Source organism: Trichechus manatus, unplaced genomic scaffold (assembly GCF_000243295.1).
Source record: "Trichechus manatus latirostris isolate Lorelei unplaced genomic scaffold, TriManLat1.0 scaffold00097, whole genome shotgun sequence".
Classification (NCBI taxonomy): Eukaryota; Metazoa; Chordata; class Mammalia; order Sirenia; family Trichechidae; genus Trichechus; species Trichechus manatus.
In genome coordinates, this window is record NW_004444033.1 from 3,379,740 (window position 1) to 3,391,131 (window position 11,392).

Here is an 11,392-nt window from a genome sequence, read left to right on the forward strand (position 1 = left end):
ATTTTAGAGTATGTTTCTCATTTTGGACACACAACCAAACATGTAGTTATTACAGTGACGTTCTCTGGGAGGTAGGAATATGCTGCTTGTTTGTTTTAGTGTGTTTGTATTTCCTAATTTCTATGAAATGCATTTTTCACAAACATGGCTTATGTAATAGCAAAGCTTTGTTTCTTTTTTAAAATAGCAACAACAGATTTAAATGGGACAGTTTCACTCTAAAAACAATGTTGTTTAAGCTTCATGGCCCCTCACTTACACAGGCCCTTCCAAGGTCCTAGGAGGGCCTCTAGCCATTGTGTGTCATACTTTGGTGTTCTTTTTATTTTTAAGAATCTCCCAAACTGTATAAGCTTTAAGCCCCACAAGACCTGGATCAAACCCCAGCTGACAAACTGGTAGCCCGGTGAGCCCTGAGCAAGCTTTGACATGACACCTGACACCGCCAATGTGGCTTTAGCCTCAAACCAAAGGACAGTCAGTATAGTCAGGGAGACTATCACCAAGGTGCTCATCACCGTATGTGCAGAGAGCAGTGACTATGACAGCATCAACATCACTGAACACACAGCAATGGTGTTGCCCATGTATCTGGAATATACATTTAAACAACTTTCCCCAGAAGCTACAAGTTTATCCTTCTTAAGGCCCTGAACCTCCTGTAAATTAACCCTATTTTCTTCATTGTTTAGAATTGTTGGAAAATAGTACCGTGCTTTGCTGTGAAACTAATTCTGGAGAGCGGATAGGAGTTTTATCTAATTGAATCAATTAGTTTTAATTCTGGCTGAATATGACAGAAAATCAAATTTTATTTCTTTCACACATAAATGTGGTCTGGAGATACACAGCTAAGGACTGGTATGACAGTTTTAAGGAGTCCCTGGGTGGCACAAATGGTTAAGCACTCAACTACCAGCCAAAAAGTTGGCAGTCTGAACCCATCCAGAGGTACCTCAGAAGACAGCCCTGGCGATCTGCTTCTGAAAGGTCACAGCCTTGAAAATCCTATGGAGCAATTCTGCTCTGCACATGTGGGGTCTCCATGAGTCAGAATCGACCTGAAGGCCACTAACAACTGACAACCGAGGTGCTCATCACCATATTTCCAGCAACAACATGGAAATTTTATGATCATCATGGAACTGGAGCCTTTTATCTTGCTACTTGATACATGATGCTATCATGTTACTCATGACCCAAGAAGGTTGCTCAATCTCCAGCCATCAAGTCTGTATTCCAGCCAGAAAGAAAAACCAAGAAGCGAAAAAGAGCATGCTCTCTTCCTTTAAGGATTCCTTGCTGAACTTGCACCTGACGTTTCAGCTTACATCTCTTTTGCCAGGACTTAGCCACATGGCCTTACCTAGCTGCAAGGGAGGATAGGAAACGTAATCTGTATTCCAGAAGACCCTGTGCCCAACTAAAAATCAGGCATTCTATTACTAAAGGAGATGGAGAGAATGGATATATCTGGCATATGGCTTTTTAAAAGATTCTGTGTGCTAGATTTTTGAGGTAGGAGTAGAGAAGAAATGGAGGGGGAATCTTAAAGCACCATTCGTACAATTGCTTGGAGTCCTTGAGTGATACAAATAGTTCACATGCTCAGCTGCTAACCAAAAGGTTGAAGGTTTGAGTCCACCATTTGATCCAGCTGGTTCAAATCCTGCAGAAGGGCCTGTCTATAACCATCTGTCCCATTTAAATCTGCCTCAGAAGAAAGGCCTGGTGATCTACTTTCCGAAAATCAGCCATGGAAAACCCTATGGAGTATAGCTCTACTCTGACACACATGGGGTCACCGTGAGTAGGAGTTGACTCGACAGCAAATGGTTTATACAATTGCTTAGCACCTTGTTAAAGCTGAAATGTCACCTCCTCCCAATTAACTTTCTAGACTGAGTGCTAACACTTCTTCCACTGAGGGATGCTGAACACTGCAGAAGTGGTCCTAACAGACCGTATGGAAAACAGAAGTCAGCTTCCTAATAGCAGGGGACTTCTGGATGTCTGGAGCCCTGGTGGCACAGTGGTTAAGAGCTTGGCTGCTAACCAGGAGGTTGGCAGTTCAAATCTACCAGCTGCTCCTTGGAAACCCCATGGGGCAGTTCTACTCTGTCCTCTAGGGTCGCTATGAGTCTGAATCAACTCAGTGGCAACAGGTTTGGTTTTTTGGATGTCTGAATGGCCAGATTCATGCAAACCATCTGGTTCTGGGTTTGTAGTAAACTTTATTGTGTGGCTAAGCTTTTTTTTTTTTTTCCAATTGCACAACTCAATGGTTTTTAATACATTCACAGAGCTGTGCAACCATCATCACCACAATCAACTTCAGAGCATTTTCATCACCCAATAAAGAAACCCCGTACCCATCAGCAATCACTCCCCATTCCCTCTAACCCCTGTGACTAAGCTTTAACTACGAAAAGCAGTATATGAGGGTATGAATTACCTTCACTTGTGTACTGTGGGTTCCATTTCCAATCTATTTCCAGAGAAATGTCAATCACAGAGCTTGGTCTCTGACCCCATCTTTAGAGCATGTTACCACACAGGACATTTTTGCTACATGATCACCAAAAGAAAATGAGGCACATCAGTTTGGAAGTTGCTTTACTAACTTCAACAATGAGTTCAAGCATAACAACCATCCTGAGGATGGCACAGGACCAGGCAGTGTTTCGTTCTGTTGTCCACAGGTTCGCTATGAGTTGGAAGCAACTCGACGGCACCTAACAACAACAACAGGGCGCTGGGACAGGTACGTGAACAGGGGAATATCATAAATGACCTCGTGCTGGGGTTGATGGAGTCCGAAGAGGACAGCCTCACGACCTGTTAGCCCTCTCCCAGCTTTATAACGAAATGGCAGAAACAAACGTCCATGCTTGAACTTCGCGTGCATTGCTTGTCATAAGCTGTTTTTCTGAATTTATCTCATTTGACCTCTATGTTTAATACATTATTTAATAAGTTCTGGGGTTCTGTCCAAATTAGAACACATTTCTCCCTGAAATGGATGTGAATAGAGGTCAGTCTCCTTGGTGCTTTGCCCTGATCTAGCGGTGCCGGGATTGCTTCCCCCAGGGCGGCGGTGAGAGGCAGCGCAGCTCTCAAAGGGGGATGGAGACTCAGCTGGAGCTGCTCACCAGGTGCTTGCTCCCAGTTGGCCCACTCCCAATGCCAGCCTCTGGGTAAGAAACTAATTACTTCTATTGCTCTTTCCGTGTGACCTCCTCAGGGACGTGAGCCCTGCAGAAGCAACCAGCCAGCCGCAGCAGAGCACTTCATCCCTGCAACAACTTCCATAACCAGAAAAGGCTTCTGCCGATAACTGGGACGGGTGGGGATTCACATCCCGGACGTCTCAGGAGCGCTAGGTTTTCAACAGACATATCAGTACCCCTTCCATCAAGTCAATTCCAACTCATGGCGACCCCATGTGCGTCAGTAGAACTGTGCTCCGCAGGGTTTTCAATGGCTGATTTTTCAGAAGATTGCCGGGCCTTTCTTCCAAGGTACCCCTAGGAGGACTTGAACCTCCATCCTTTTGGTTGGCAGCCAAGTGTGTTAACTGTTTGCACCACCAGGGACTCCTTAAATAGACAAACAGCCCTTAAAACTGTTTGGGACTCCACTGGGCACTATGGGCTGGAAACACGGCACACTTTATAGCATTTAATTCTCTGCAGATGGGTAGCGTTATGCCCATTTTACAGACTTTAAAAAATGAAGCTCAGCTGCTGTTAAGAGTCATAGAAAAATTTGGAAATGGATAGTGGTGATGGTTATACAACATGATGAATATAACTAATGTCACTGAACTTGTACATGGAAAAAATGTTGAAATGGTAAATGTTACATATTTGTATGTATATATTTACCACAATAAAAAATGGAGTTCAGAAAGGTTGCATAATTCTGTGAAAAAACATCATTCATTCATTCATTTAAAAATATTGACTAAAGCCGACCACGCATCAGGCAGTGTTCTAGGCACTCAGGATACGACAGAGAACCAAATAAATGAACATCACTGACCTCACGCAACTTACTCTCTAGTTGGAGAGTGTAAGTAGGTGTCAGAATAGTACAATATAATGCTGAGTACAACGAAGACAGCAAGTGAGGGTAAAAGGTAGAGAAGGGGGGTGTGGTGTTCCCCACATATTGTTGGTGCTCCGTTTCACTCCCCTGGGATCCTACTATGGATTGAATTGTGTCCCCCCAAAAGATGGGTTGAAGTCCTAGCCCTCCAACCTATCTTTGAGCATGACCTTGTTTGGAAATAGGGTCTTTGAAGATGTTACCAGTTAGCATGAGGTCATAATGGAGCAGGGTGGGTCCTCATCCAATCTGAGTGGCGTCCTTATAAAAGAGGAGAAGAGACAGACAGACACAGAGAAAGGACAGCTATGTGAGGATGGAGGCAGAGATTGGAGTGATTTACAAGCCAAGGGTCACCAGTTGTCACCAGAAGATGTCATCTAGGAGACAGGCATGGAACAGACTCCCCCTCAAGAGCCCTCAGGAGCAATCAGCACTGCCGACACCCTGATTTTGGACTCCTAGCCTCCAGAACTGTGAGACAATAAATTTCTGTTTTTCTGAGCCACTCACCTTGTGGTACTTTGTTGTGATAGCTCTAGGACACTAATACAGATCCCTTTTTACCTTTTTGTGTGGCTAAGATCAGTGGGTCGCATCAATGTCAATATCCTGGCTGTGATATGGTACAATAATTATGTAAGATATTACCATCGGGGGAAATAGGGTGAAGGGCAGATGAGATCTCTCAACTAGCTGCATGTGAATCTGCACTTAGCTTAAAAAGTAAAAAGAAAAAAAATTGTTTGGAGTAGGTTGCATGAAGAGTAAGGTGAGAGTTGAAAGGCAGAGAGGTTACTTCCCTTTTAACAGTAAAAGGAGCTTCCTTGCTTCCTGCCTGGCTCACAGCCTTCTCAGCACTTTATGGAAGAGCTCTCCTCTGTCCAGAGAAGGGCTGGGGAATACCAGGACATCAACAATCATAAAGGCCTTCAGGAGGGGAAGGGAGGCTCTTCCACTTCCTTTCCTGTGGGCCTGCCCTGGTTTTTCATGATGTCATCCATTCATCATTGTGAGCTGAGTGGCGGTCCCAGGCCTGGGCCTGCAGCCCAGGGCCAGGAGGAAGAGAGATCCCAGGACAAACGTGCAGCAGGCCCCTGAGCATGTGTAGAAATGTTGTCATCAGTTCCACACAGAAAGCCTTGGTGGAAATCGAAGAAGACAGTAAAAGTCACAAGATCCTATCCAACCTTCCCTCCACTGAATGCCTGGGAAGAATGCAGGGGCCTCTTGCCTGTGGATGGGGAGCTGAACCCTGGCGTGGGCTTTGGTGTGGAGGAGGGACTGCTCTGCCAGATGGTGCATTCTCCAGAATTCAACCTGTTTCCTGACTCAGTGGTGTTTGAAAGCAACTTTGTCCAGGTACTCCTGGGTTGCTCAGAACAGCACTCCTAGCATCTTGTAGACCTGCTTCCAAGATTGGACTGGGAGAACTTGTCCCAGGGACTAGTTTGGAGTGAGAGCTGAGGCCAGGAGAAGCTAGCAGGCCCGGAATGCAAGGCCACCCCCATCTGTACCCGGGCTTTGCAGGGCCCCAGACAGGGATTCTGCAGACAGTTTTCATGTGGACAGAGGTCAGATGGAACCCCTGGTTAAGTGCTCGACTACTAGCTGAAAGGCTGACAGTTTGAACCCACCCAGAGGAACCTCAGAAGACAGGCCTAGCGGTCTGCTTCTGAAAGATCACAGCCTTGAGAACCCTACGGAGCAGTTCTACTCTGCACACATAGGGGTCACCAGGAGTCGGAAACGACTCGACGGCAACCAGCAACAAGAGTAACCTTTTCTTATCAACCTGAGGAGAGGTCAGGCAGTCTTTGCTCTGAGGGGTTGAGTATTGGGATCCCCCAATTTACTCATCGTCCAGGCTGCAAGCCCCAAGCAGATGAACAAAGAGGCAACGAAATGAGATCCCTGCTGAGGGTTAGGGACAGAAATGCTGTGACAAGCTGGGGACCAGAGGGACCTAGGCTTGGATCCCAGCCCTCTGCCTTCTCATTGGGAGGAGTAATTCTGCAAGTAACCTGCTCACTCTGAATTCATTTCCTTAGCTATGAAAGGGACTGGACTGACCCGAGAACTAGGTGCAAACACAGGAGGCCATGTATTCCATGTAAAGGGCACTCAGTGCCTCTTCACTGAGGTCAGATGGAACTGAGAGCAAAGAGAACTTTGGAGTTGGAAGATGGACAGGATCTCTTTTGAGATCACCAGGGCAAGGTTTTCAAAGACAAGCCAAGAAACAGTGGGGGGTGGATTCACAGAAAACTTATAGATGGCAGGTTGGTTAATAGTAGGTAGTTTAAATGTTATTACAATCATTTAACCAAACTAGGCTAAAACAGTGATTCTCAACTGGAGGTGATTTTGCCCCTATACTTCCCAGGGGATATTTGACAAGGTACCTAGATGGCACACATGCTTTGCACTTGACTATTAACCTAGAGGTTGGTGGTACAGACAGAAGAAAGGCCCGGCGATCTGCTTCCGCAGAGATTACAGCCAAGATAACCCTATGGAGCAGCTCCATTCTGTAACACATGGGGTCACCATAAGTCAGAATCAACTCGATGGCAAAGGGTTTTTTTGGTTTGGAGAGATTTTTGGTTGTCACCACTTGGGGGAGGAGGTAGAGGTCAGGATGCTGCTAAATGGGCACCAGTGTACAGGGCAGCCCCAAACATCAACAGTGCCGAGGCTGAGGAGCCTGGGTTGGTACACTCCGCTGCCTCTGCTGAGTGCTCAGGCCATGCTGTGGGGCTGCTTTGCAGGTCAGGAGGGGCAGAAGCTGGATAGACATCTACAAAGCCTCCAAAACTATGGCCCTGGGGGTGACCTCCTCCGTGCCCTGCCTGCCCCTTCCCAACATCCTCCTCATGGCCAGTGTCAAGTGGCACCAGGGGCAGAGCCAGACATGGAACAGGCCATCTATAGCCCCAGACATCATCCTGAAGAGGTAAGCAACTCAGACGGGAACAGGGGGCAAGAGGAGTGGACTCCAAGTGGAGGCTGCACTGTGATAACCCAGTGGGGAGAGAAAGCAAAGAAGTCATCAGCAATGACACTGATTTCTTTAGATAACAGTAACTGCAAACAGGTGGCACACCTGCAGCAGGCAAACCAAGCGGGACCAAGGGAGGTTTGTGCAGACAGAGTGAGAGGCCAGTCTGAGCGCCCACTTCCCTTCTTGCCGCATTCGTTCCGCTGAATCCATAGGAAATCCTTCAGCGTTTGTCCAAGCGCTGAGGAGGCAGTGAGGTCTGGCAGGCAAAGCACTGGTTGGGAGATGCAGGTTCTAGTCCTCGGTGTGCAACTAACTAGCTGCAAATAATTTTGAAGAAGTCACAGTCACTTGCTGGCCCTCAGTCTTCCTATCGATAAAATGAGTGTGACTATAACAACAACAACAAAAAAAAATGTGACTAAGTCTCTCTGAGAACTATAACATACAGTGACATCAAGCTTGTCTGGGACAAAACAGCCCTTTTTGATGTTTGGGCCACTTCAAGTAATCTGTAGTAAATCTCAAGAATCACAAGGTATCTCTAGGAGTCCAGGAAAACCCTTTCTCACGCTGCCTCTGTGACAAACCTTTCTGTTACGTTCTGGACGTACTTATAGCAAGTATAGCCCAGCTCCAGCTGACGAACATTATTAGATCCAGAGTCAGTTCCTTGGCCTTAGCCCCTTGGTGAAGAGCAACTGAGGCATTAAGGTCAATGAATGGACAAGCTAAACAATGGGGCCAACTCTTGGCAGAGCAGGGATGCTCCCTTTGTGCTAAAACCCTAGAACCCCAGCCATCTTGCCCCAGGCTGTGTCTCTCAAAGCAGGGCTCAGGGAACATCAGCTTGAGAATAATGGTAGGGTGGGTGGAAATTAAAATGCAGATTCCAGGGCCATACCCTAGACGTACTGAATTTGAATCTTTGTGAGGTAGAAGTCAGGTGTCTGCATTTTAAACTAGTTCCCCAGGTGAATCTGATCTCTCCAAAATTTGAGCACCACTAGGCTAAGCACTCTCTCCCCAAAAGCTTCAGTCTTGAAGAAGACACCCCACATTTTTATGAAGACAGGGTCTTATCAGAAGCAATGCCGTCAAAGTGTGTCTTCCCTCACACCTGCAGGATTCTCCCATTGAAGTTTGTGGAGCTCCAGGTCTGTGATCACCTTGAGCGCATCCTGCGGTTGAGGACAGTCACTGAGAAGATCTACTACCTGAAGCTCCACCCTGACCACCCTGAGACTGTGTTCCACTTCTGGACTCGGCTGGTTCAAATCCTGCAAAAGGGCCTGTCCATCACCACCAAAGATCCCAGAATTCTTGTCACTCACTGCCTGGTACCCAAGAACTGCTGCAGCCCATCAGGAGACTCTCGGGTAAGTGGGCACTATTGCCAGCCTTCAGCCAAGGCCAGAGCTGAGAGCTACAGCTTAGACAAAACGGTATGTGAACACCCTGTGAAGGAGATCACTGCCTTAGGCCTTTTCTTTTTTAAATACCTTTATTGAGGTATAATTCACAACCATATAAAACCCATTGTGAATGTACAGTTGAACAATTTTCAATAAATGTATAGAGTTGTGCAACCATCACCACAATCCAATTTTAGAATATTTCCATAATCCTAAAAAGTTCCACTGAGGCTGGTTGCAGTCATTCCCTGTTCCTACCCCCAGCCGTAGACAACCACCTATCTGTGTTCAATCTCTATAAATGCCTTCTAGACATTTCACATAAATGGAATCATGCAACACGGAGTCTTTTTTATCTGGTTTCTTACACTTAGCATGATGTTTCTGAAGTTCATCCACGTTATTGCAGGCATCAATAGTTCGTTCATTTTTATGGCTGAATACTATTGCATTGTATAGATATACCACATTTTTGTTTATCCATGCATCAGTTGATGGACATTGGATTGTTTCCAGGTTTTGGCTATTTATTGAATAATGCTACTAAGAACATTTGTGTACAGGTTTTTGTGTAGACATATGTTTTCATTCGTCTTGGGTGGATTCCAAGGAATGAAATTGCTGAGTCATATGATAAGTTTATGATTAACTTTTAAAGAAAATGGAAAACTGCGTTCCAAAGTGACTGCCCTGTTTTATAATCCCACGGACAATGCCTCAGTGTTTCTGTTTCTCTACATTCTTGCCAACACTGGCATTATCTGTCTTTTTGATTATAGCCATTCTACTGGATGTGTAGTGGTATGTCGTTGTGGTTTTGATTTTCATTTCCCTAATGACTAACGATGCTGAACAGCTTTTCATGGGCTTATTAGTCATCCCACATATCTTCTTTGGTGAAATGTCTATTCAAATAGTTTGCCCATTTTTAAATTGGGTTTTGTCTTCTTATTGAGTTGTGAGAATTCTTCATACATTCTGGGTAGAAGTCCCTTATTATATATATAATTTGAAAAGATTTCCTCTCACTCTGTGGACTGCCTTTTCATTTTCATAATGATATCTGTTGAAGAGTTGTTGTTGTTAGGTGTTGTCGAGTTGGTTCCGACTCATAGCTACTCTGTGTACAACAGAACGAAACACTGCCCAGTCCTTCGCCATCCTCATGATCGTTGTTATGCTTGAGCCCATTGTTGCAGCTACCATGTCAATGTATCTCATTGAGGGTCTTCCTCTTTTTATGAAGGGTAAAAGTTTTTAATTTTGGTGAAGGCCAATTTACAGGTTTTTTCTTTTACAGGTCTGAATTTTGCTGTTATATCTAGGAACTCTTTGTCCAACCCAAGTTCACAAAGATTTATCCTGTGTTTTCTCCTGTATCTGAAACTTCCTGTGTAGAAGTTTTATAGCTTTAGCTCTGACATTTAGATCTATGATCGATTTTGAGTTAATTTTTTTGTATAGTGGGAAGTAAGAGGCTAAGTACTTTTTTTTTTTGGCACATGGCTATACAATTGTCCCAGCACCTTTGTTGAAAAGATATCCTTTTCCCCATTGAATTTGCTTGGCACCTTTGTTGAAAATCAGTTGACCAAAAGTGTAAGAATTTGTTTTTGGACTCTCAATTCTATTCCGTTGATCTATATGGCTTTTCTTGTGCCACTACCACAATGTGTTGGTTAACGTGGCTTTACATTAAGTTTTGAAATGAGTAATGTAAGTTTTCCGATTATATTCTTGTTTTCCAAATAGTTTCTGCTATTCCTTTGTACTTCCATCTAAGTTTTAGGATCAGTTTGTCAATTTCTACACACAAAAAAAAAGCCTGCTGGGATTTTGATAGAAATGCATTAAATTTATACATCAGTTTGGGGAGAATGGCCATCTTTCCATTTATTATGTCCTTCCATTTATTTAATTCTTCTTTACTCTCTTTTAGCAATGTTTTATAGTTTTGCATTTACAGTGTTTTGTAATTTTCAGCATACAGTATGTATTTCTTTCATTAAATTTATTCATAAGTATTTTATTCTTGGTGGTGCTATTCTGAATAGAATTGTTTTCTTAATTTCATTTTTGGATCATTCATTGTTAGTGTATAGAAACATAGTGATTTTGTATATTAATCTTGTTTATTAGTTATAGTAGTTTTGTGGATTTCCTACATAAGGTATTATGTCAATCCATAATAGCAAGTGTTCCCTCCTCCTTTATTTCCTTTTTTTAAAAAAATTTATTATTATTTTTTCCTCCTCTTCTACTTTCTTAAAGCGTTTGTGAAGAACTGATATTACTTCCTTAAATATTTGATAGAATTCACCAGTGAAGTCACACGGGCCTTTCTGCCCCAGACTTTTAAACATGATGAACTTACATTACTGACTTGAGTTACAGCGTAAACTCCATGAAGGCAGGGACTTTTATTTGTCTAGTTCACAGCTGTATCCCCAGTGCCTGGCACATCATTGGAATTCAAGAAATATTGGAAGAATGGATGGATGGATGAATATGAACACGAACAGCATACACAACTGGAGCATAGCTGGGGTATCACAGACAGACAACAGTAAAGAAATCAATTTTACCCAGGTTGAAAAAGCAACTCAGTATAGGATTTTTCTTAGAGAAGTTAAATATTCATTAAATTTTAAACATTCATTAACTCCTATAATAAATGTTTGATAGTCCTAAATTTAAATATAATATGAAGCAGCATAAACTTTAAAAAAAAATGTTTATTGTACTTCAGATGAAGGTTTACAGAACAAATAGTTTCTCATTAAACAGTCAGTACCCATATTGTTTTATGACATTGGTTAACAACCCCATGACATGTCAACACTCTCCCTTCTCGACCTTGGAGGAC

At 43.7% G+C, this 11,392-nt stretch overlaps 1 protein-coding gene across 1 annotated transcript in view; it reads left to right on the plus strand.

Annotated features, from left to right (window-relative positions):
• Positions 1–5,223: 5,223 nt before the first annotated feature.
• The window catches only part of GARIN1B (golgi associated RAB2 interactor 1B), a 16,517-nt gene continuing 10,348 nt past the window's right edge, over positions 5,224–11,392 (plus strand). Inside the window, exons 1-3 of the mRNA XM_023737147.1 lie at positions 5,224–5,472; positions 6,882–7,066; positions 8,238–8,490. Of these exons, the coding sequence (XP_023592915.1) occupies positions 5,224–5,472; positions 6,882–7,066; positions 8,238–8,490 (687 nt within the window). The remainder of the gene's footprint in view (positions 5,473–6,881; positions 7,067–8,237; positions 8,491–11,392) is intronic.